Source organism: Cnephaeus nilssonii, assembly GCF_951640355.1.
Source record: "Cnephaeus nilssonii genome assembly, chromosome: X".
Lineage (NCBI taxonomy): Eukaryota > Metazoa > Chordata > Mammalia > Chiroptera > Vespertilionidae > Cnephaeus > Cnephaeus nilssonii.
This window is the reverse complement of record NC_137071.1, coordinates 67,633,763-67,660,645: the sequence shown is the minus strand read 5'-3', so window position 1 is coordinate 67,660,645 and position 26,883 is coordinate 67,633,763. Positions and strand designations below refer to the sequence as shown.

At 38.9% G+C, this 26,883-nt stretch overlaps 1 protein-coding gene across 3 annotated transcripts in view; it reads left to right on the top strand.

Annotated features, from left to right (window-relative positions):
• Positions 1-26,883, top strand: part of PCDH19 (protocadherin 19) — a gene marked incomplete at its 5' end in the record, with an annotated part of 128,285 nt that overhangs the window by 43,026 nt on the left and 58,376 nt on the right. For all 3 annotated transcript variants that reach the window (XM_079764744.1, XM_079764743.1, XM_079764742.1), the window contains one exon: positions 22,965-23,023. In XM_079764744.1, the coding sequence (XP_079620870.1) occupies positions 22,965-23,023 (59 nt within the window). The remainder of the gene's footprint in view (positions 1-22,964; positions 23,024-26,883) is intronic.

Sequence of the window (26,883 nt, the reverse complement as noted above, 5' to 3'; positions counted from 1 at the left end):
TTCCTTCCTTCCTTCCTTCCTTCCTTCCTTCCTTTCTTTCTTTCTTTCTTTCTTTCTCTCTCTCTCTCTCTCTCTCTCTCTCTCTCTCTCTCTCTCTCCTCCCTCCCTCCCTCCCTCCCTCCTTCCTCCCTCCCTCCCTCCCTCCCTCCCTCCTTCCTTCCCTCCTTCCTTCCTTCCTTCCTTCCTTCCTTCCTTCCTTCCTTCCTTCCTTCCTTCCTTCCTTCATTTTATTTTTTAAGAAAAGTGTTTCCATGATAGTTCAATCATAACAGATAAAGTAAATAGGGCGAAAGAAAACTAGTTTATAAAAGCTTTTCAAATGTCTCAAACCTTTTCTTTCACATAATTTCAGATAGTGTGATGTCATTTCAATTCTCTTTAAGCTGACTTTTCTCTCTCTTACACATACATGCCCGTGCATACACACACACACACACACACACACACACACACACACGTGCACACACACATACACACACACACATACACACCTCAGCTAAGGTCTGCTGTAGGAGATTGGGCTTCTTCTATTCCTATTGACTCAGCAATTAGAGATGTTGGGCTCATATATATATATATATATTATCTCTTATGCCAAAACAAGTCTTCACCATATTATTTCTTTTTTAAAAAATAAATCTTTATTGTTCAGATTATTACAGATATTTCTCTTTTTCCCCCCATAGCTACCCTCCACCTGGTTTCCCCCACACACACACCATGCCCTTAACCCCCACCGCTATCCTCATCCATAGGTGTAAGATTTTTGTCCAATCTCTTCCCGCACCCCTCATGCCCTCTTCCCCCCGAGAATTGTCAGTCCACTCCCTTTCTATGCCCCTGATTCTATTTTATTCACCAGTTTATTCTGTTCATCAGATTTTTTATTGACTTGATTTTAGATTAACTTTTTGATAGATATGTGTTTGTTGTCACTTTGTTGTTCATAATTTTTATCTTTACCTTTTTCTTCTTCTTCCTCTTCTTAAAGAATACCCTTCAGCATTTTATATAATCCTGGTTTGGTGGTGATGAACTCCTTTAGCTTTTTCTTATCTGTGAAGCTCTTTATCTGACCTTCAATTCTAAATGATAGCTTTGCTGGGTAGAGTAATCTTGGTTGTAGGTTCTTGCTATTCATCACTTTGAATATTTCTTGCCACTCCCTTCTGGCCTGCATAGTTTCTGTTGAAAAATCAGCTGACAGTCGTATGGGTACTCCCTTGTAGGTAACTGTTTTTCTCTTGCTGTTTTCAAGATTCTCTCTTTGTCTTTTGCCCTTGGCATTTTAATTATGATGTGTCTTGGTGTGGTCCTCTTTGGATTCCTCTTGTTTGGGATTCTCTGCGTTTCCTGGACTTGTAAGTCTATTTCTTTCACCAGGTAGGGAAAGTTTTCTGTCATTATTTCTTCAAATAGGTTTTCAATATCTTGATCTCTCTCTTCTTCTGGCACCCCCATAATTCAGATGTTGGTCCGCTTGAAGTTGTCCCAGTGGTTCCTTACACTACCTTCATATTTTTTATTCATTTTTCTTTTTGCTTTTCTGGTTGGGTGTTTTTTGCTTCCTTGTATTTCAAATCTTTGATTTTATTCTTGGGATCCTCTAGTCTACTGTTGAATTTCTGTATATTATTCCTTATTTCAGACAGTGTATGTTTAATTTCTGACTGGTCCTTTTCCATTTTTTTGGCATTCTCACTAAGATCCTTGAATGTCTCACTAAGTTTCTCTGAGGTTTCTAGAAGATTCTTGAGTAACCTTATAACTGTGGTTTTGAACTCTATATCCAGTAGTTTGCTTTCCTCCATTTCTTTCATTCGTGACATGTTTCTTTGTCTTCGCATTTTGGCTGCTTCCCTGTGTTGATGGAGTGGCTTTGTGTGGTAGGTGTCCTATAGAGCCCGGTGGCTCAGCCTCCCAATCACCTGAGGTGGACACCCTTTGTGGGCTGTGTGCACTGTCTTGTTATAGTTAAGCCTTGATTGCTGTTGGTATCACTGGGAGGAATTGACCTCCAGGCAAATTGGCTGTGAGGACCCGCTGTGTCTATAATGGAAGAACTGCTGTGCTGGAGACACCCTTAAGGGGCAGGACTTGCTTCAATGGCACTTTGGTGCTCACTGAGTCTGCCTCTTGAGTGTGTCACTTATGGATATGAGGAGTTGAAATCTGGTATCATTTCACACTGTCCACCAGGTACACTGGCTCTTGGATCTCCAAGGAGGTGCAAAGTCAGCTACTGCCTGAGGCCACCCAGCAGGAGCTATAGGGAGATCTGCAGATTTCTCCTCTTTGTTTGGGGTTTGGAAGTTTTGGAGCTCTTTGACTGCAGTTTTTTAGGTTAGGCTGTGAAAGGACAGGCCATTCATATGCAAAAGCCACTGCTCACAGCTGGGTGGTATTGTGAATTGGGTGGGGTGGAGTCTCAGGGAATCACCAGGGCGGAGCAAAGAGCAATGGCTGCCAGTCAGCCAGTCTCTGTGTCTCAGCCTCTCCGTGTCTCCGAGGTCCCCACCCCCATGCAGTAACAATGATCCCTGCGAGCACCTCTGTGAGAAAGTCACCCTCGCTTTCTGACCCAATGCCAGACAGTCCAGTTTCTCCCCGTAGGAGTCTGGGTCCCCAGAGTCTCGCCAGAAACTGGAGTTCAGAGCAGTCGGGAGCTTGTATCTCCCTTCCAAATGAAAAAAACAGCACACCCAGTTGCCAGCCCGATTCATGAGGCTCCGTATCTCTGCTCTTCCACACCTCTGCACCTCCTACCCAGTCTCAATGCGCTTTTTTCTTTCCTTCTAGTTGTAGAACTTCTACTCAGCCAGCTTTCCCGTGGTTCTGGGTGATATTCGTTTTGTCTTTTAGTTGTACTTTTGGTTTGGTTGTGAGAGGCAGCACGTACAGGTGTTTACCTATGCTGCCATCTTAGTTTTCCTCTATTATTTCTTTTCCTGAAAAGACATATAGGGGGAGAATGAGATAAAAAAAATAGTACTTGGAAATCTTAGAAGGAAAAATATTCATAATGTTCAATAGGAATTTAGTTTAGTTAGAGATATAAATAAGTATTCAAGATAAATCAAGTTTGTGACGTGATAATCAGAAGACTTGTCATTTGTCTAGTAATACATAGTTTTAGAAAGCACCTGCACCTATATTGTTTTATTTGATTCTAATAATAATTAAGTAAGCTACTTAGGACAGATATTATTTCCATTTTATAGATTAGGAAATTGAGGTTCAGTGGTTTCTGCAAAGTCACATGGCTAACAAGAACTTTTTCTATTTTCACCTTGAAGGCTCTGTATTGGGAGCCTTCCTAGGACTTTTCTTTGACTGTTCTATGATCTTTTCTAAGTTTATAGCCATCTTGCCAAAATAATCACAGGGTGACTTAGCCCTAAAAGTATACACTTTTCCTGTGTCTACCAGGAAATAAAACATTTTTAAATAACAAGACACAAAGATACAAAAATTATATATATAATGTATATGTATTCGTGTGTGTGTGTGTGTGTGTGTGTGTGTGTGTGTGTGTGAATTAAGACATGACTGCCTACACCTGTTTGTACTGGGTTAACCCCAAACAAAATGTTGTTGTTTTTTTATCATGTAGACATAATATTGAGCAGACCAGGATGAGGAGTGAGTGTGCAAGTTTCCTTTGATAGAAGGGTGTGGGTATATGTAAGAGTGAATGGAGAAAGAGGTGTCTAAGAGTATTTGAGAGACTTACCAGGAGAAAGCTGAGGAGAGAGGAAACTGAGAACAATATTGGGAAAGGAAGGTAGAACTCAACTACACAGATTGAAGGTATGACTGCCTGACACAGTACAGTGTTATGTTCCTGACAGCATTAAATTTTTTTTGACAGTTAAGTTTGGAATTGTTCCTGGTTTTTACTGCTGGGAGTCTTATGTTAGAGGGAGAGTGAGGTGTTCCCCTTCATTATTTCTTAATCTTCCTGCAGGAGAAAATTGTTCTAGTAGTGTTCACTGCCCTTGAACCTGTCACGTTTAAGCAGGCTAGGGTATTTTTTTTCCCTCCCAAATAGTACACCCAGTCAGCCAGTCCTAATTACTTCTATTTTATTGCATTTTCCAGAATCCTAATGAGGTGTGGCCTAGTGGTGTGAATGCAGGATCCAGAGTGAGAAATCTTGAATTCCAGCTGCAGATGCAATACTGCTTTTCTCTATTTGAGGCCACGGCTCTTAACCTGTTTTGTCCTGTTTTAATGGGCTTAATAATATTTATTAATGGCAGCAGAAGGATTAAGTAGGTAATGTTGGTTAAAGGCAAAAATATAAGCAAGAAAAATGATAAGTTTTTGTGTATTGTGTGCATTTCCAAATGCTAATTCATTTTTCAGGATGATATAAACAGGAGGCTCCTACTCCATTGCAGGCAATAAGTACCTCACAGAATTCTTGCTGGCTGGAGGAGAAGCAAAACTCTGTGCCATGAGCTCTGGAGAACATGTAGCAAGCTACATTCAGCCCCACTTTCCAACTTGGATGTTTGTTTTCTGCCCATCTACTAGTAAAAATATTCCTTTCTCTTATGGTTTCTCTAAAGTTTAGTAATTTCTCTCTTTCCTGAAACCTTTTTTGCTTACTGTTACCACTACAATATGACTATGATGTTTCAGTTGTGGGGGCAAGTGATACCTTTGTAAAATAATCTGATACACATTATGGTTATTTTTTGTTAATAAAAGGTTCCATATAAATGCAAGGTGCTTTAGTAATTGTTTTGTTGGTGCATTGCACAACTGCATAACAGATTTGTAATACACTGACAATTTCAAGCCAATAATATTAGTCACTCTGCAAGGCTAATAATTATGACTTGACTGTGCATGGTTGCCAGCACTCTCATGTCAGATTAGCCTTTGACTTATTTCTGTTCCCAAATGAGATCAAATTCTAACCTGCCCTCCTCCTGACACATAAAATGAGAAGGTCTATTAGGATTTGGGAGGACAGGTAGGGGTTTTTAGAGAATGAGTATACATTTTCATTATTTCCTTGAGTCCTCTTCCTTTCTTGGATCATATTCTCATTTGTGGTTCATGAAGTGAGGCTAAAGAGTAACTTTATCTTGCCTCTGACACTGATTTGCTGCAATGATCATTTAAGTTGCAAGAAACTGAAGTCTACTATGGATTTCCTCCAGTGCTTAATAATTTCAACAGAACCAAATGCTCTTTGTTTAGACTATAGTCATAATTAGAGAGTTGCCAATGTTAAGCAACCACAAAGTTTGATTTTGAAAAATATTTATTATGCCTCATTAATTGGAAATTAGTACTTAAAAGATCAGAAATGAATAATGTTTATATTTTATATTTTTGTGACAGTAAATATAAAAGGATGCTGTGTATGCACATCCTTGACTTTGTGAATTCCAATGAGTGAACTGAAACACCCCCACCCTCTGTTTGCCATGGCAGTAATCATAATAGCTGAGCCAAAAGAGAACTATGGAAGATTTCATTGACCACAAACAATAAAATGACCTATTATATTGTATCTAAGTGGAAACATAAATATTATAGTCTAACACATTCAGTATTTCTAAGATGGTAATGTTATTTGTTTTTGTTGGTATGGTCACATATTACCAGCTTGAGCAATGAGCTGGTATAAGGGAAATGAATTTAGAATGGTATGCCAAAGGCTGTTTGTGGAGGCAACTGGGTTTTAAGTGATGTATAGCACAAATAATGAAATTGGGATTGGGACTGGATTATTTTTGTCCATAGGAACAGGGCTACCTGCTAGTTTCCCTCCAAATATTTTGAAAGTCTTTTAAACTGACAAGGCTTACTCAATATGAATTGCACTCTGAAGGCAGTCAGGGCTACATAACTGCTAAGTAGCAGATAATCGAAGAACCAATAAAATAAAATTTAATGGAAAAGAATGGGCTAGCTCAGGTTCTGAGAGTTCTAGGCCTTCTCTGAGCTAGGGGTGGCTAATAGATTGGCTGGACTTAGAAGAGTTCCTACTGTGTTCCTACTGTGATTCCCTGTGCCATTGCTTGTGGAAGGTCTTATATTAGTTTCTTATTGTCAGTTGGACCAGTTTTACCAAATCATAGCTTCTGAAACAGGAGATACCCCATAAGTCATCACTAGTCATCTTAGGTCATCTTGTAATGATGGTTGCCAATGTTTCTAAAGGAAAATCGAAATTGTCACCAAGGTTCCCGAGAAGAAAGTACCTCATTCCTGGATCTCTAGAGCTATGCAATAGGGCTCTCCATCTAGATTTGGAGAACTATCTTCAGTTAGTGTGTGCCAAATTTATCTTTGTCTAAATGCTAGATTATACTCTCCTGGCCCATTCACTGAAAGTAGCCAAGAAAGTCATTCTAAGAAAAATAGGTATGAAGCAGGCTAATTACTTCACTGTCGTTACCATCTTGTGTTTGCTTTCCATTTCAGTAGTAGTTAATGCCAAGAATAGTGCTCCTGGGGATTTTGCTTGTTGTTTTCATTTTTGTGACATGTTCTAGCTGAGTCAGTATTTAATATTGCTGTAGCACTTAACTTGTGTGTTTATTTTCTTGGCTGTATAAGGGGGGAATAACTGTTGGCACATGTTTGTAAAGTACTTTGATATTTGGGGATAAAAGGTACTCTATACTCTGTACCTGCAAAATAGCTTTAATGTGTTGTAGGTACATATTTGGAGATCTACATTGGACTCCAGGGTTTGTTTCACTGGCAAATGTGGTTGATAGTTATTTACTTCACAGGTTGAATTTTGTTTATGTGGGTTGAGAAAGTGTTACTCACGTGATTGGATTCATAATTTTATTTACTCTTAAGCTACTTTTACCCACACTGAGGTCTTGTTTATTTTGCATCTGTGTACAGATTAGGCATCAACTTGTTCCTGAGAACTTTTTATTAAATAGGAATTTGTCTTCAATGAAATTAGGAGACATGTGTAAAACAACTACATAATATCTGAAAACACATTAGAATGGCAAGAACTTTGCAGGGTGAAGGAAGTGCAAAGGAAAATACCAAAAATAAGCAAACTCTGTGGTCCTTAAGATCCTTCAAAAGGCTGAAGAATTAGGTGGAAATAATAATGTGGACTAAAGACAGGGGGATTGGTTAGAATTATGTTAAGAGTTAGGTAGTACTTCTCACCTCATGGTTGGGTGTTGATCTTTCCTTCAACCCAAAGAAATGTAAAAAAAATTTATTCGTTGGTAAAATTAAACCAAAGTGGAAATGGCTCATCAGGCACAAAGAAAGGTAAAGATTGGCAAGTGAAAAGAAAACTCATATTGAATGGTGAAACCCCTATCATTCTTTTCCCCACCTACTTCCAATAACCCCTGGAATCAGCCTTATACTATTAGGCAAGAGGATGTTGGGTTTTCCTCTGGAGAAACTAGAAAACCCCAGAATTAAGAACTATGGAATTGACACTTAGGACAATCACCAATTGAAAACCTGACTTAATACTCAATCACCCTACAGCAAAGCCTGTTGATAAAAAAGCTATGACAATACACAGAGAACTTCATGTCCACTTTTTTATTGCTTCACCATTAAATATGAGTGGCAAGGATGCCAAGTAATTTAATGGGGGAACAGGAAGGTCTTTTTTAAACAAGTACTTCTGCAACAACTGGATATGGAATGAAAAAAAGCTCAACCACTACTTGATCCCATTCACAAAAATAATTTGTGATGGATTGTAGATCTAAATTTAAAGGAAAAACTATGAAGTTTCTAGGAGAATATCTTTACTACCTTTGGGTAGTGCCAGATTTCTTAAAGAGGACACAAAAAACACAATTTAAAAACTTTTAGATGAATATCTTTTTGATATATATTACAATTTTTTAAAACAATCTAGATTATGTTTTACTCTTTTTTATTTTTTAATTTATTTTTAAATTTATAGTTGACATATAATATTATACTAGTTTCAGATGTATAACATAGTGATTAGACATTTATATACCTTATGAAGTGATCACCCCAATAAATCTAGTACTCATCTGACACCATATATAATTATTACAATAAGCTTGACTATATTCACTATGCTGTACTTTGAATTCCCATGAATACTTTTATGACTGGCAATTTATGCTTCTTAATCCCTTCACCTTTTTCACCCATCCCCCTAACCTCCTCATATCTGGCAACCATCAGTTTGTTCTTTGTATCTATGAGTTTGTTTCTGTTCTGTGAGCTTTTTACAAGCAGACTATTTTAGAGTGTACAATGGCCCACAAAGAACATAGAAAAGGGTCTCAGATCCTAATTCAGAAGCCTGTGCTTATATATTTAATGGTATGGTGCTTAGCCTTGTCTTTCAGAAAGCTCCTTGCCTCTGAATTGTATGTATTCCTGAAAGCTGCTAGATTCGTCAAGGAAGCCTTTGTAGTAAAATTTGCAACTGGGTTGCTCTTCTAAAGGCCTGACATTGACCTAAAGATGAGGGTAGAGAAAAGCATGGTCCCTAGGCCACCTTTGTCACCTCTAGGTACTCTGACCACATCAATGATGTCAGTGAAATTTGAGTGAAGATAAAAAGGCCACCAAGAGAGAAACTCAAATTGACTTGTTGGATATTAACCACCTGGCCTGCATTTCCCATTGATAGCCCTGTTCTGAAACCCACTGGAATCCTAGAGTTCTTTTCTACATGTAGAAAAGTAGCTGTTGCACTGTCAATCTGTGACTCAAAGGTCTCCAATCTGACAAAGCCTTATCTTTTCACAGAAATTTTATGTACTCTGGTTTGGAAACACTTTCTTGTGTCACTACTGCCATCCCCAGAGATGTGGCAGAACTGATGAATTTAGATGGGCAGAAAGCACCTGTGTCATTTTATCCCTAGCAGTTATATCCAGACTACTGTGTATTTATAAGGTAATAATTGGGAGTGAGGACAGGCAACAAATTATAACTATAGAAGACTATGCAGAATGGATACTTTCTGAAACATTTTGCAGAATGGGCTAGAGCCGTGGTCGGCAAACTGTGGCTCACGAGCCACATACGGCTCTTTGGCCCCTTGAGTGTGGCTCTTCAACAAACTACCACGGCCTGGGGGCGTCTATTTTGAAGAAGTGGCATTAGAAAAAGTTTAAGTTTAAAAAATTTGGCTCTCAAAAGAAATTTCAATCGTTGTACTGTTGATATTTGGCTCTGTTGACTAATGAGTTTGCCGACCACTGCTAGAACAAAGGCAAATACAGATGAAGAAAGTGGCACAAGGTGATGAAGACTGTGGGAATGGAGCTGAAGAAACATACACAAGCTACATTTAAGAACTTTAATAATTTTATAGCCCATTTGATAGGAGAGGGAGGTTTCCTGTATTTGTGATGTGGGTTTGTATGTATAACAAATATAAAGGCCAAATCCTGCTATGTGAGTCACCTAACCTCATCCAGCTATTAGGGTGTTATTTAGTTCTATAAAATAGTAGTGTAATTCTCAAAGTTGCATTGTAATAGCTTGTGTACAATTACTACTATATGTATGTATCTGCAAGTACGTAGTATGTGCCAATCTGTGTGTGTGTGTGTGTGTGTGTGTGTGTGTGTGTTTATTTTTCATGGTTTTCTGAATGGCTGACATTTTTTTTTTTTTTTCCCAATTTTTTTTAATTAAGGTATTATATGTGTACATATCTTGCCATTGCCCCCCCCACCCCACTCCCATATATGCCCTCACCCCCCAGAGTTTTGCGTCCATTGGTTATGCTTATATGCATGCATACAAGTCCTTTGATTGATCTCTTATCTCCCCCATCTCTCCCTAACCTTCCCCCTGTAATTTGACAGTCTGTTTGATGCTTTACTGTCTCTGTATCTATCTTTTTGTGCAATTTTATAATGTTCTTTATTATCCATAAATGAGTGAGATCATGTGGTATTTTTCTTTCATTGACTGGCTTATTTCACTTAGTATAATATTCTCCAATTCCATCCAGGTTGCTGCAAATGATGAGAATTCCTTCTTTTTTATGGCAGCATAGTATTCCATTGTGTAGATGTACCACAGTTTTCTGATCCAGTCATCTGCTGACGGGCACCTAGGCTGTTTCCAAATCTTAGCTATGGTGAATTGTGCTGCTATGAACATAGGGGTGCATATATCCTTTCTGATTGGTGTTTCTAGTTTCTTCGGATATATTCCCAGGAGTGGGATTACTGGGTCAAATGGGAGTTCCATTTTCAGTTTTTTGAGGAAACTCCATACTGTTCTCCACAGTGGCTGCACCAATCTGCATTCCCACCAGCAGTGCAAGAGGGTTCCTTTTTCTCCGCATCCTCGCCAACACTTGTCGTTTGTTGATTTGTTGATGATAGCCATTCTGACAGGTGTAAGATGGTACCGCATTGTTGTTTTGATTTGCATCTCTCGGATAATTAGTGACGTTGAGCATGTTTTCATGTGTCTCTTGGCCTTCCTTCTGTCTTCTTTTGAAAAGATTCTATTTAGGTCTGTTGCCCATTTTTTTATTGGATCATTTATCTTCCTTTTATTAAGTTGCATAAGCTGCCTGTAGATGTTGGAGATTAAACCTTTATCAGTGATGCCATTTGCAAATATGTTCTCCCATGTAGTGGGCCTTCTTGTTGTTTTGTTGATGGTTTCTTTTGCTGTGAAAAAGCTTTTTATTTTTATGTAGTCCCATTTGTTAATTTTCTCTTTAGCTTCCACTGCCCTAGGAGCAGTGTCAGTGAAGAATTTCTTTTGGCATATGTCTGAGATTTTGCTGCCTGTGGATTGCTCTAGTATTTTTATGGTTTCCCGTCTTATGTTTAAGTCCTGTATCCATTTTGAGTTTATTTTTGTGTATGGCGTAAGTTGGTGATCAAGCTTCATTTTTTTGCATGTATCTGTCCAATTTTCCCAACACCATTTATTGAAGAGACTGTCTTTATTCCATTGTATGTTCATGCCTCCTTTGTCAAATATTAATTGAGCATAGTGGTTTGGGTCAATATCTGGATTCTCTATTCTGTTCCATTGATCTATATGTCTGTTCTTGTGCCAGTACCAGGCTGTTTTGAGAACAGTGGCTTTGTAATACAGCTTGAAATCTGGTATTGAGATCCCTCCTACTTTATTCTTCTTTCTCAGGATTGCTGTGGCTATTCGGGGTCTTTTTTTATTCCAGATGAATTTTTGGAGAGTTCTTTCAAGGTCTGTGAAATATGCCGTTGGTATTTTAATGGGGAGTGCATTGAATCTATAGATTGCTTTGGGTAGTATGGACATTTTAATGATGTTGATTCTACCAATCCATGAACATGGTATGTTCTTCCATCTGTTTACGTCTTCCTCTATCTCTTTTTTCAGTGTCCTGTAGTTTTCCGTGTATAGGTCTTTTACCTCCTTAGTTAAGTTTATTCCTAGGTATCTTAATTTTTTTGGCGCGATGGTAAATGGGATTGCCTTTTTAGTCTCTCTGTCTGTAAGTTCACTATTGGTGTATAGAAAGGCCATAGATTTCTTGGCGTTAATTTTGTATCCTGCTACATTGCCGAATTCATTTATTAAATCTATTAGTTTTTTGACGGAGTCTTTCGGATTTTTTATGTACAATATCATGTCGTCTGCAAATAAAGACAGCTTTACTTGTTCTTTTCCAATTTGGATGCCTTTTATTTCTTCTTCTTGTCTAATTGCAATGGCTAATACTTCCAGTACTATGTCAAACAGGAGTGGTGAGAGTGGGCATCCCTGTCTTGTTCCTGTTCTTAGGGGAAATGTTTTTAGTTTTTGTCCATTGAGTATGATGTTTGCTGTGGGTTTATCATATATAGCTTTTATTATGTTGAGGTATGAGCCATCTATTCCCACCTTGTTGAGAGTTTTTATCAAGAAAGGGTGTTGGATTTTGTCAAATGCTTTTTCTGCATCAATTGATATGACTATGTGATTTTTATCTTTCAATTTGTTTATGTGATGTATCACGTTTATTGATTTGCGGATATTGTACCATCCTTGCATTCCTGGGATAAATCCTACTTGGTCATGGTGTATGATCTTTCTGATGTACTGCTGGAGCCGATTTGCTAGAATTTTGTTGAGGATTTTGGCATCTATGTTCATGAGGGATATTGGTCTGTAATTCTCTTTCATTGTGTTGTCTTTATCTGGTTTTGGTATTAGGGTGATGCTGGCTTCATAGAAGGAGCTTGGAAGTGTTCCTTCCACTTGAATTTTTTGGAATAGTCTGAGGAGGATAGGTTTTAGTTCTTCCTTGAATGTTTGGTAAAACTCTCCTGTGAAGCCATCAGGCCCCGGGCTTTTGTTTGCCGGAAGCTTTTTGATGACTGCTTCAATTTCGTCCATAGTTATTGGCCTATTGAGCTGTTTAGATTCTTCTTGATTGATTTTTGGAAGGTTATATTTTTCTAGGAATATGTCCATTTCCTCCAGGTTGTCCAGTTTGTTGGAATAGAGTTGTTCGTAGTATTTTGTAACAATCCTTTGTATCTCAGCAGGGTCTGTTGTTATTTCACCTCTTTCATTTCTGATTTTGTTTATTTGGGTCCTCTCTCTTTGCTTCTTGGTGAGCCTGGCTAGAGGTCCATCAATCTTGTTTATCCTTTCAAAGAACCAGCTCTTGGTTTTGTTGATCTTATGTATTGTTTCTTTGGTCTCTATGTCATTTATCTCCGCTCTGATCTTTGTTATTTCCTTCCTTCTGGTTACACTGGGCTTTTCTTGCTGCGCTTTTTCTAGCTCTTTGAGTTGTAGGGTTAAGTAATTTGTTACCATTGTTTCTTGTTTTTTGCAATAGGCTTGTAGAGCTATGAACTTCCCTCTCAAGACTGCTTTCGCTGTGTCCCATAGATTTTGGATTGTTGTGTTTTCATTGTCATTTGTTGCCATGATGTTTTTTATTTCTTCCTTGATCTCTCTGGTGACCCAGTCCTTGTTTAATAGCATGCTGTTTAGTCTCCATGTGTTTGATTTCTTTGGATTGTATTTATTGTAGTTGATTTCCAGTTTTATGCCACTGTGATCTGAGAAGATGCTTGATATAATTTCTATCTTCTTGAATTTGAAGAGATTTTGCCTGTGACCCAGCATATGGTCTATCTTTGAAAATGACCCATGTGCACTTGAGAAGAATGTATATTCTGTGGCTTTGGGGTGAAATGTTCTGAAGATGTCAATTAATTCCATCTGGTCTAGTGAGTCATTTAAGATTGCTGTTTCTTTGCTGATTTTTTGTTTAGAGGATTTGTCCAGTGGTGATAGTGGGGTATTAAAGTCTCCTACTATGATTGTATTGCTATTAATCTCTCCCTTGATATCCTCCAGGAGTTTTTTTATGTATTTGGGTGCTCCTATATTGGGAGCGTATATGTTTACCAGAATTATTTCTTCTTGTTGGATTTCTCCCTTTAGTATTATGAAGTGGCCTTCCTTATCTCTTGTTATGGCATTTACTTTGAGGTCTATTTTGTCAGATATAAGTATTGCTACCCCTGCTTTTTTTTCATTTCCGTTTGCCTGAAATATATTTTTCCATCCCTTCACTTTCAATCTGTGTGAGTCTCTTGTTCTGAGGTGGGTCTCTTGTAGACAGCATATACATGGGTCGTGTTTTTTTATCCATTCAGCTACTCGATGTCTTTTGATTGGAGCATTTAGTCCGTTTACATTTAAAGTTATTACTGAAAGGTATTTGTTTGCAGTCATATCTAATTTTTGTGTCTGTATTCCTTCTTACCTGTTTATTTCTTCTTTTTACAGTATTCCCTTTAGCAATTCTTGCATTGCTGGTTTGGTGGTGATAAACTCCCTGAGGCTTTTTTTGTCTGCAAAGCTCCTGATTTCCCCTTCAATTTTGATTGATAGTCTTGCTGGATATAGTATTCTTGGATTCAGTCCTTTGCTTTGCAACACTTTGTATACCTCCTTCCATTCACTTCTAGCTTGTTGTGTTTCTGATGAGTAATCATTTGACAATCTGATGGGTGTTCCTTTGTAGGTAACTCTCTGTCTCTCTCTTGCCGCCTTTAGGATTCTCTCTTTATCATTTATATTTGCCATTGAAATTATGACATGTCTTGGTGTGGGTCTTTTGGGGTTGATCCTGCTTGGGACTCTCTTTACTTGCGTAACTTTTATCTTTCCCATATCCGGGAAGTTTTCTGTCATTATTTCTTCAAATAGATTTTCTAAACCCTGCTGCTCTTCTTGTCCTTCTGGCAGCCCTATTATACGCATGTTACTTCGTTTCATGTTGTCCCGAAGCTCCCTTAGGCTTTCCTCCTGCTTTTTAATTTTTTTCTCCAATTGCTGTTCAGCTTGAGCTTGTTTCTGTACCTGATCTTCTAACTCACTAATTCGGTCCTCTGCTTCTTGTAGTCTACTGTTGAAACTTTCCATGGTGTTTTTGATTGTAGCTATATCACTCTTCATTTCTTCCTGATTCTTGCATAAGTTGTTGATTTTCTCATCCATCCGTTGTATAAATTCCACGACCATTACTCTGAACTCCTTTTCGGTCATGTTGCAAGCTTCAGTTTCACTAATTTCCTTTCTTGGCGACTCCACATTTTCTTTCCTCTGTGAGATATTTCGTTTCCCCATTCTGGCTATTACCAGAAAGCTCAAGTTTCTGTTTGTGTGGACCTGGGCCGTGTGCTGTGGGGACTTCGCTCCACCCGAGTTTCACTGGAGTGCTCTGACACTAGGACGTGTGGCTGCCTTTGGTTGGTGGGAACCAGACTTGCCCAGGGTCAGTGTCCCCAGTGTTCTGTGTGGTCTCGTGTGCACCCTTGGAATCAGGGGCCCTGTCTGCACCACACCGTTGGTATGCGCCGAAAATGAGATCCTTAGGATGTGCCAGGAGTCAGAGTTTCCCTGTGTCTGCACCAAGACTCGAGTGTCAAAGTCTCTGTTGCCTTGTGAGGTTTCTCGTTGAGAATCAGGGTCCCTGTGTGTGCATGCACCAACAATTGGGGTCGCTGGCTCTTTGTGTGAAAGCGCTGTGAGTCAGGGATCCCCGGCAGCTGTGTCCGGCGTGCCAAATTCCCTGAAGTGGAGCTGCGTCCTGTGTGTGCTCTCTCTACTGAGCCAAACCGGCTAGAGCGCACATTCTTAAAATCCTGAAAGTGAGCTGATTCTGTGGTGCACTCTCCCAAAGTCCCGGAAGGGGGGCGGTGTCCGTCCTGCGCGCCAACTTCCCTGAAGGGAAGCCCTTCTGTGCACGCCCTAAGATTCCCAGAAGGGGGAGCTGTGACCCGCAAGCCAAATTCCCCGAAGGGGAGCCCTCTGTGCGCACTGACAGATTTCCCCGACCGGGAGCTGCTTCTGTCCCGTGCCGCGCCAAATTCCCTAGTGGGGAGCGCGTCCCTGCGCAAAGCTCGGCAGCTTGGGCGAGGGGCGGGTCTATCAGTTACTGCGCTCTTGGCGCGCCTGTGAGCGTTCAGCAGCTTGGGGGAGGGGCGGGTCTATCAGTTACTATGGCGCTCGCGCGCCTGCTGGTAGTGGGGTAGGCTCTTTGACTCACGGAATTCTGCTGAGAAGTCTGGATTCTTGTTTGTTGGTCTGAAGCTGTGATAGCAGTTCTCTGTGCCCAGTGGCTGCAGGGTCCTGGTTTGTGTCAGAAGCCAGGATCCGCGTCTCAGGCAGCTCTGTTTCCCAAGATGGCGTGGTCTCCGCGTCCACACCAGCCGCTGAGAAGTGTCCGCTTTGTGCGCGGGGCTGCGCCGTCTAGGACTGCCCAGTTAAGGAGCCCCTTGGAAGACGTGCAGAATCTAACTGACCCTAGCTCACACACACACACACACCACACACGTCTACACTCTCCTCTATGGGTTCCTCACTTGCACTCTCTCCCTACCTTCCAGCCGGTCGCCATCTTTTTTCTCTCTCCCCATCGGCTGACATTTTAAGCACCTCTGATAAGAGGTTCATTAGTTTGTGACTTCCTTTTGGTGCAGCCTATGTCTTTCTTTTTCATCTTCAGTGTTCAGTGCATGCTTATTGTATGGACAAATGAATGAATTAATAAGAACCATTTTGTTTTAGAATCCTAGAACTTTTTGAGCTTGAAGGGAGCATTGACATAACTTGGGTTATTCATTTTATAGATGGATAAATTAAGTCCTCAAGAGGGATAAGTAATTTATTTAAGGCTATGTGTAGTGACCTGGGGATTTGTGCCACGGGGCAAAGATTCTAGTCCTGAATATCTGCATTTATTGGGCTTCTTTCTCCTTAGAGTTGAAGTCTCTCCTGGTGATAAATGTGATTCTGAGAGAGTCACAGTCACTCTTCCAAAAACTAGGACACAATTCAGTGAGCTGTAAAAGTAAGGCAAAATGACAATTAAAGTAGGGCATTCTGGTACCTTGGGGGCCTGACAAAGTGAAAGTATTTGAATTCTGATGTGTCAGATTTATTAACATAGCAACATAATAACATACCACCCACCAAAATATTTCACTAGAAGCCTTATATATCCAGAAGGGAGCTGGAAATAGAAAGTAGCAAGCAAAAAAGACTTCTTAGGTGGAAAAAACAAACAAAAAAACAAACACAACAAAACCCCAAATATTACACAAAAGTTTCTATATTAAAGATCATGTAATTTCCCTCTTGGAATAACAACATCTCAGTTTTCTACCCAGAACTTATCTTTTATTTTCTAGAGTAATCTAACAAATATAATAATACTAGAAGCCCGATGCACGAAGATTCGTGCTAGAATGGGCTTTCCTTTCCCTGGCTGCCGGCACCATCTTTCCACTCCAGCCCTGCCCCTTTCTGCTCAGTCCCCAGAGCCACCACTTTCCGCTCTGGGAGCCGCCTCTTTCTGCTCCGACCCCGCCTTCCCACGCTTCCCAGAGGCCCTGAGAGACTGGGGGTGGGGCAGAATGCCTGCGTTGTCACTATGGCAACGACCCAAGCATCCCGCCCCGTCACTTGAGCCTGTGTATGCAAATTAACCGCCATCTTTGTTGGGTTAATTTGAATATCACTCCTGATAGGCTGGTGGCATAGCGGAGGCATGGTCAATTTACATGTTTGTCTATTATTAGGTAAAATAGATTCAAAGAACACAGTAGATAGACGTATCAAACTCGAAATGGAAGAGAAGCAGTTTTGAATATACTAATAGCACTGAGGAGTAACAATTCTGATTGTTAGATAATAGATTGGTTGGGGACATGTTAAAAATTAAAGGCAAAATTTTAAAAACACAGCACTTTGGGGGTCAATGAGTATATGGCCAAAACCTCCATGCTATAAAGATTTATGTTCAGATAGATGTTCCTAAATAAGTAATAAGCAACTATGTGATACACTTTAGAATAAGGCAGAATGCTTAGGGTTTTAATGGTTTTAGTCCTTATAGGGGAAAGCCCTAAGTTATCTTAAAAGTTCAGCTATCCTTCCCTACCTTCCCTCTGAGGTTTGATGGTCTGATCAATGTTTTTCTGTCTCTGGATATATTTTTGTTCATCAGTTTATGTTGATCATTATATTCCATAAATGAGTGAGATCATGTGATATTTATCTTTCTCTGACTGGTGGGGATAAGGGGGAGGGATCAATCAAAGGACTTGTATGCATGCATATAAGCCTAACCAATGGACACAGACAACAGGGGGGTGAGGGCATGAGTGGGGGGGATAGGAGGAGGGGGTAATGGGGGAATAAGAACACATATCTAACACCTTAATCAATAAAGAAATTTTAAAAAATAAAAATAAAAAAGTAAAAAAATAAAAACAGTTCAGCTATTCAGAAGTATTTATTCTTTAGGTTTTCAGAAAGTCAAGATTTTATTACACCTAAGCCTAATGAAAAGTCTGCTTTCAGTGAATTCCTAGGATAAAGACTTCTAATTAGAGAAATAATTTGGGAGAAATATATTAAATGATAGGGAATTGACTTATTTACCACTGAGACTGGAAATAAAAGTTTGCTCTAGACCCATTTTTTAATGTCAAAATTAGGTTTTTTAGAAACAAATGTCTCTTTGCTGTGTTCTTGTGTTAACTTGGCTGTCTCATTAGAGATGGGGACATTTTCTAGTCAAATTAATGTGACATTTAGAGAAAATTTCCCCTTTCAAATGTTTCATGCTATTTGCCATTTGGAATACTTAAAGAGGGGATTGGAATAAGGTCAAGTAAATTTTGATTAAATAAGGCTAACCAAGAGCCAATACATTCGTGCAAAAAAGAAAAGCTCTTTTATTATTTCTTAAAAAGTTTATTTGTGCTGTGTTCAGTATCATATACTGAGGTGAGCTTGGCAGATAATATGATAAAAAGGTGCCATCTTCTAAACAGCTGGGTTTGTCTTAGAAAACAGCCACATCAGGTTAAATTCAGTGGCTAGTCCTTTGCTAAGGACAGTTCTCCACTCTTAATGTACAATAGAATTACCTGGGAAGTTTTTTTAAAAAAATACCAATTGCTGGGCCCCACTCTAGGCCAATTCCCTCAGAATCTGTTGGAGTCGGACCTTGGCAACAGTATCTTAACAGCAAACAAACAAAAATACCCCCCTCCAATTCCCTAGTTGATTCCAATGTGTAGCTAGGTCTGAGAACCACTGGCTTAAGACATGCAAACTATTCATTAAGAGAGTTCCTTCTTCAGGGTAGTCTGAGTATCATTCGTTGTGTCACCTGAAGTGTAAAAAAAGTTTACCCTTTCAAAGCACAGGAGTTGGGTTTGAACACACACCTTAAACCAGTATGAGCAAGAACACTTGATGTAAGTATACACAGACCTATAGTAGGCCATCTATGACCAGTTAGCTTAATTGTTTGGACTGTAGTACTAATGAGGCCAGAATAAGTGTAGTCTAGCCAATTAGAATAATTCTGTTGCATAGACTGTATCCATAATTCCAATCAAGCAGCCTCACAGATATGTTTCTTCTTTTAACTCAGTGCCTGTGAGTAAGAATCCTCATGGTGAGATATATTATTCCACTAATACCAAGAAGTAGTAGAGTACCAGGGATAAAATTGGTAGGATTTTGCTTATTTGCTCAAATGTGGAATTCTGGCACCATGCCTGGAGGTCATGTCTCTGCAGAGTTCCATATCTGATTCCCAGTGCACAGAGGTTGGATGTCTTCATATGCAAAGCTATGCAAAATATTCTACTTGAAAACTGGTTCTTTAACATGACATCATTTTGGGATATTGCTCATGCTTTCCCTGCAAAGGCATTATATTCTTGATTTCCTTTTTTTTTTTTTTTTCATCAGTGTGTCTATTAACTTTCTTAAGGAAATGATTTAGTAAGTTTGGAGACAGATGGAACCTGTGCATGCTACTCTTTTATTGCCTGAGTGGAGTCAGATTTCTGATCCTACTTGGGTTTTTGGATCTATAGGAAGCAAGGGATATCATGACTCATGACTTCCACCATGAGTCATGATAAATACATTTGAATTTTCCCTTCAGACTTACGTTCTATTATCCCTATTTTATAGATGAGAAAAGTGAGGCACACCAAAATTAAGTAATATTCCCAAGGTTGCACAGTGAAACTAAATAATTGAACTCTTGAGTGTGTAATTCATTCCCGGTTTTAATTGGATAGTGTGCTTTTTTATTTTCCCCATTAATTCTTTTTTTCTTTATTGATTAAGATATTACATATGTGTCCTTATCGCCCCTTTATCCCCTACCCCCCAACTCCGTCCTCACCCCCCTGTTGTCGGTGTCCATTGGTTAGGCTTATAATCATGCATACAAGTCCTTTGGTTGATCTCTCCCCCTTACCCTCACCCTCCTGTACTTTCCCTCTGAGTTTTGATGGTTTGATCAATGTTTCTCTGTCTCTGGATCTGTTTTTGTTCATCAGTTTATGTTGTTCATTATATTCCACAAATGAGTGATATCATGTGATATTTATCTTTCTCTGACTGGTTTATTTCACTTAGCATAATGTTCTCCATGTCCACCTATGCTATCGCAAATGGTAAGAATTCCTTCTTTTTTACCTCAGCATAGTATTCCATTGTGTAGATTTACCACAGTTTTTTAATCCACTCATCTGCTGATGGGCACTTGGGCTGTTTCCAAATCTTAGCTATGGTAAATTGTGCCACTATGAACATAGGGGTGCATATATCCTTTCTGATTGGTGTTTCTAGTTTCTTGGGATATATTCCTAGAAGTGGGATCACTGGGTCAAATGGGAGTTCCATTTTTAGTTTTTTGAGGAAACTCCATACTGTTCTCCACAGTGGCTGCACCAGTCTGCATTCCCACCAGCAGTGCATGGGGGTTCCTTTTTCTCCTCATCCTCACCAGCACTTGTCATTTTTTGATGATAGCCATTCTGACAGGTGTGAGATGGTACCACATTGTCGTGTTGATTTGCATCTCTCAGATGATTAGTGACTTTGAGCACGTTTTCATATGCCTCTTGGCCTTCCTTCTGTCTTCTTTCAAAAAGTATCTATTTAGGTCCGATGCCCATTTTTTGATTGGGTTGTTTATCTTCCTTTTGTTAAGTTGTATGAGTCCCCTGTAAATGTTGGAGATTAAGCCCTTATCGGTGTAAACATTGGCAAATATGTTCTCCCATGCAGTGGGCTTTCTTGTTGTTTTGTTGATGGTTTCTTTTGCTGTGCAAAAGCTTTTTATTTTGATGTAGTCCCATTTGTTTATTTTCTCCATAGTTTACATTGCCCTAGGAGCTGTATCAGTGAAGAAATTGTTTTGGCATATGTCTGAGATTTTGCTGTCTGTGGATTCCTCTAGTATTTTTATGGTTTCCGATCTTATGTTTAAGCCCTTTATCCATTTTGAGTTTATTTTTGTTTATGGTATAAGTTGGTGGTCTAGTTTCATTTTTTTGCATGTATCTGTCCAATTTTCCCAACACCATGTATTGAAGAGACTGTCTTGACTCCATTGTATGTTCTTGCCTCCTTTGTCAAATATTAATTGAGCATAGTGGTTTGGGTCAATTTATGGGTTCTCTATTCTATTCCATTGATCTATATGTCTGTTCTTGTGCCAGTACCAGGCTGTTTTGAGAACAGTGGCTTTGTAATACAGCTTGATATCTGATATTGAGATCCCACCTACTTTGTTCTTCTTTCTCAGGATTGCTGCAGCTATTTGGGGTCTTTTTTATTCCAGATGAATTTTGGAGAGTTCATTCTAGGTCTGTGAAATATGCTGTTGGTATTTTGATAGTGTGCTTTTTAGGGTGTTGGGTGACTTCCATTTGTTAAATTATATATTTTACTGAATGTCATGGATGAGTGCTTTTACCCAATACCATTTTTGGCTTATAATGTTGGTATAAGAAATTAATTCAAGAAATGCTCATTGGTTGACTGACTGATAGGTAACCTCTTTCAGCAATAATTCCAGCTTTGTATTCCCAGTGCAGCTTCATGTTTGCCTCCTCCTCCTGTAATTATGTTTGCAACAATTTCAGCAACCATTTTCTTATGAACAAATTAGAAATGAACTGACCCTTTTGAATTTTACTCTTCCAAGTCATTCCTTCCAACACACTAAGATACTTGTGGTTAACATTAACATGGATTTTTTAATCCTCTAGCTAAAACAATGAGAGTGGATATTAGACAGACCATCATCAAATGAGGGGCAAGTGGCAGTCATAGACATGCCTGAGTGAATGCAAGACAATGGCAGGATTTCCTTCTCATACTGTCTCTTCCTTTTTCTCACCTAGTCTCCAATCCCATCTAGATACTCACCTACTCTAGATATTTTAGGGCCCCACCCTGACTGTTGGTAGTTTGGTGCTCATGTGGTAGTTGGATCTGCTATCACCTGTCCTGTTTACTCCTCTCCCAAACTATGAGCTCCTTGAAATCAAAAGTTGCACAAGAGCTTAGCAGTTAATGTCTGGCAGGTACTCATGTGAAAGGAATCTGCCTTTTTGCTAGCTAGACAGCTATTGTGTTTCCTTTTCCAGGCACTTTCAATGGAAGTGATTTCAGAAAGCCCTAAGGAATGGTGAGAATAATGAGGACTTCTGTTAGAATGGCAAGGGGTTGGAGGAGATGTGTTTGAGCATTTTTCAATTTATACAATGGTTCAATGAGAGTAGTACTTAGTACTTTAGTGTTGGGGGTAAGGTCAGCTTAACTAAGACTAGTAACATCACTGTCGATATTTCCATGTATTATCACTTTCTAAGGCTGCTTCCCTTTAATCTCCCCAACCTCTGGTGCTCATAATCTGTTTTCCCATCTTTTTCATCTGGCAGGTATTCTGCATTTGCATTTAGGCAGTCCACTGTAACCAGATTAGACAGTGGTGTTTTAATGATAGGAGCTGAGACAGGGGTTTGCTTGCAAACTTCATGTTTCACATGAACGGCTTTGCCACCTCCTGTGGACTGCCCTTCACCCAATTTTTGGCATAATGCTTGTTTGCTTTTATATCTGTAATAAAATGAAGGCCTTCCTGCATAACCAGCACTGAGTTAAATATCTTAAAACAAAGGGAAGTGCAGAGTTTACTAGTAAATCCACAGTGAGTGATTACCTTGCCTGCATATCCATATCTATGGAATAAATATTTTAACATGTTAATTATCTACTATTAATAAAAATACATTTGAACTTCCAGTCAATTTGATGGGCACAGAATTGTGTCCACTAGGGAATGGGAAGCAATTAGTTTCTGTAAAGATTGTGTATCTTCCCCTAAGTGGTTGCATGGTCAGTAGCCAGCCTCATTCTAGGGGATGTTTGTGTCAAGTTCATCTTGGTCTGCAGGTGAGGGCTGTGTCCACAGAAACCCCAGGGCCCCAAGGAGGCGATAGGCATTACTCAGGCTGTTGTCCCACTATGCCCTTGGTTTCTGATTCATTCATTGCTTATTACCCAGTAGAAAAATGACCCCCCTGCCCTAAGTAGGACAGTTTGGCTCTTTTTATGAATCATCTATATAACATTTTTATTTTTTCCCATTGCAGACTGAAAACTATTCTTTTGACTCCAACTATGTGAACAGCCGAGCCCATTTAATCAAAAGGTATGTTGGTTTGCTTGCCTATTTTTACAACTAAGCTTGATGTAATATAAAAAGAAAAATAGGTTAATTTTTTTTAAGGATGCCCTTTTCAGATTTTAAAATGAACGCCTAGCCTTTGACTGCGTGGCTCAGTTGGTTGGGCATTCTTGTGCAGGGGAAGGTTAAGTCTTGGTCAGGGCACATGCCAGGGTGGCTGGCTTGATCCCCAGCAGGGGGCGTGCAAGAGGTAGCTGATCAATGTTTTGCTCTCACATAGATGTTTCTCCCTCTATCTCCTCCCTTCCTCTCTCTCTCTAAATAAATAAAAAAAAAATAATTAAAAAAACTTAAAAAAATTAAAAAATAAAATAAATACGTATTTGCTTATTGTAGGATATTTGGAAAATTCAGAAAAGCATAAAAAGCTAAATAAAAATCACTGATAATTCTACTACCCCAAAATAATAACTTTTGGAATTTTATATTTCTTTACATCTAAATCTATGCATAAAAACAAATTGAAAAATAAAGTTGACATTATATTATATGATGATTTAGAAATCTAATATTAGAGAACAGATACATTCAAATTCATGTTATCAAAATTCTTGGTGCTTTTCACTTCAAATAGAGAGATCTTAAACATTTTCTTATGTGGAACTTAAGTAAATTTCAAGATTGTTGTTATTTTGACAATATTGAAATTACAGTATTCTGAATATATTTTAATGACAGATAAACTAATTCCTTATTTTAAAAAAAAAACTTTGTATATGAGAGAGGGAAAGAAAAGAAATTTGCCTGATTCAATACTTCCTAGAAATCTGGACGTGTTTAAAATGAAACAAAGTGTAGATTTGTATGATGGTTGGTCATAACTCAATTATCCATGAAGCCTCAACATAAGTGAATGCAGAGATGATTACTGCCAAGGAAGATTCCATCTGGTGCCCAGTGGGGGCAAGACAAGGGGTTCAGGAAAACCTACAAGGAAGGAGAACTAAGCAAAGCAAGAACTTGTGTAGAAAAACCAGTACAAACAATTCAGATATCCTCTTGGATTGCTGAGTGGTTATTTTGCAGCTAAAATTGAACTCTAAATGTGTTTGTTAAAATACTAGAAATTAAATAGAGGCACAAGCAAGGTATGTTAGAGCTGCAGTAGATAAAACCTGAAAATTCTATTATTAATTTAAAAATCTTTATTGTTGGAAGTATTACATATGTCCCCCTCCCCCCCCCATTGACCCCATCTAACTCACCCCTGCCCTCCACTCTAGGCCTCTACCACCTATTGTCTGTGTCCATGGATTATGCATATATGCATACAAGTTCTTTGGTTGATCACTTCCCACCCTCCACTCTCTCCCCGCTTTCCTCTGAGGTTTGACAGTCTGTTTCATGCTTCTATGTCTCTGGATCTATTTTGTTCATCAGTTTATTTTGTTCATTAGATTCCACATATGAAAATTCTATTATTTTGCTGTCTCTAAACCCATGAATGTACATCACCAGAAGAGTAGGATTTGCAGAATAGACTAGCTTATTGTACAAACAATTTTAATTCATATCTAGTTTATTTCACAATGCTGCAGTAAACCCTGAAAATATGCTAGGTTTATCTGTATTGGTTTATGACCTTAAGTGATAATCATTAAGTATCTGAAAACAAATATCCCAGGATTACTCTCATAACATAGCTTGGACATTTTTTTTTAAAAAAAAGGGGGTTGTGAGGAGTTCATTCTTGGCCCACAGAATAAAAAACAAAACATGAGGGATTAAAAATTATCTGACTAATTTGTTTTAGAGGAAAAATACCCTCTTTTGTGCACTGATTAGAGTTATTTTGCAGCAGAAATCTGCTTTGTTTTCTACTTCACAACTATTATTTCAAAGCTCATTTTTCCCACCCTGGGTTTTATTTATTTTAATTAAATTTTAGTTTTCAATTACAATCTACATTCAATATTATTTTGTATTAGTTTCAGGTATACAGCATAGGGGTTAGACATTCATATACTTTACAAAGCATTCCCCCCAATATTTCCAGTGGAGACAGGGTGAAAAAGGTGAAGGGATTAAGAAGTACAATTTGGTAGTTACAAAATAGTTATGAGGATGTAAAACAAAGCTCCTTAAAAAAAAACTTGTGTTAAAAACAGGGACTTGCCTTATCTTCATAGGTTCCTTGGGCTAACTCTGGGTACCTGGGAATTCTAAACCAGGTTCAACTGAGCAGGAGCCTGCTTTTAATAGCATGGCAGATAGCTAAGACTCCTGGGGATCCTCACCATCTTAGGTTAGCCCTGGATATCCAATATACATACAAGGCAGATTGATAAGATGAAAACTTACATTTAAACATTTTGTTTTTGGGTTCAATGTATTTCCACAGTAACTTTGGGACTCACTAGAAACCTCTGATTTTGATTAATTACTATGTTTTTTTAAATTGATTTTTAGAGAGAGAGAAGAAAGAAACATGGATTAGTTGCCTCCTGCAGCCACCCAGACTGGTGATCAGTCTTGCCACCTTTGGTGTTGTCCCTCCAACCAACTGAACCACACACTGGCCAGGGATTTATATGTTTTTGTTTACACACACATATCCACAAAAGGCACAACCTGGACTTAATGGGCTATCAGTGGAAAAGTCTCCTGATGTTATCTGCCATCAAGGATAGTTTTTTGTTTGTTTGTTTGTTTGTTTGTTTGTTTGTTTTTAACTAGGGACCACATTGATTAAGAGGAAACATCTGAAAGCTCAGGGACACATGCATTTTTGCCAAGTTCTGTTTCTGGAATCTTGAGGGCTTTGGAAAACCACAAAGGCCTTGTAATTTATGGGATCAATTGGTTTTAGACAAAGCACAATACCTGCAAAGATACAGAAATCTTGTGTGCTACTGTTTTCTGAAGACTAACCATTTTAAATGTAAAATGTGTGGAAATGTCAAAAGAGAGTGGTGTCTAACACCAGGTGATAAAACCCTGTAAACCATGTTCAAATAGCTCACAGTGATGTTTGAAAGGGGTTTTGTCATATGTAGTTTATTGAGGATAATGCCTGAAAAAAGCTCCTGGCCAGGAAATTGTGAATCTGACATCAGTTTTAATTTTACAATTTAGTCCCTGTTTCTTTGAATGCCAATCCAATTTCAGGCCAACTTTGAGAACTTCCCTTCCTATCCATTATCTCTTCCTTTACTCACTTTCTACTCATCCAAGGATGCTTCTTGGCCCCTTCTTGTTAACTGTCATAATCAGACTGCTTACATAGAGTTTTCTTTCTCTCTCACACATCTATCTCAGGTAAACCAATAGAAAGCTAGAGGGCAAGGAGTGCTCCTAGCACAAATCAAGGTTGAGAAGGGTAAAGAGTGGATGGGAAAGGGAAAAGGAAGATATATGGCACACTCCCCATAACGCTATGCAGTGAGGAATGTAGTGTTGTATTTCTGTATTTTCTTCCAGAACGTTACCTGCAAACTGCAGGTATACCCAAGGCATATATTGGAGTCCCAGGTTAACAACACAAGACAATTTGGAATTTTTTCTCTGGATGGACTCCCTTCCTGCTATGTTTGTTTCCTTGCTATAAGAGCAAGGAAAGCCAACAGTAGTACTTTGCCCTTGCTGCACCACTCTTTCTTCATGACTGGTTTCTGTGCTCCTGTCTGATATCTACGCTTGCAGTGCTTTTAGAGCAATATCAAGCAGGGCCTGAGGCTGTAGCTCAAAGAAAGTAACACAGAAAATGAACAAGGTACTGAAGCAGTGTGTAAAGGAAAATGAGCATTGGCGTCTAAACCATGCAGAGTGCTTTCATTTTCCACACAAATTGTCCTAGGATTTTCAGCACCTAGTATGGTGCCTTG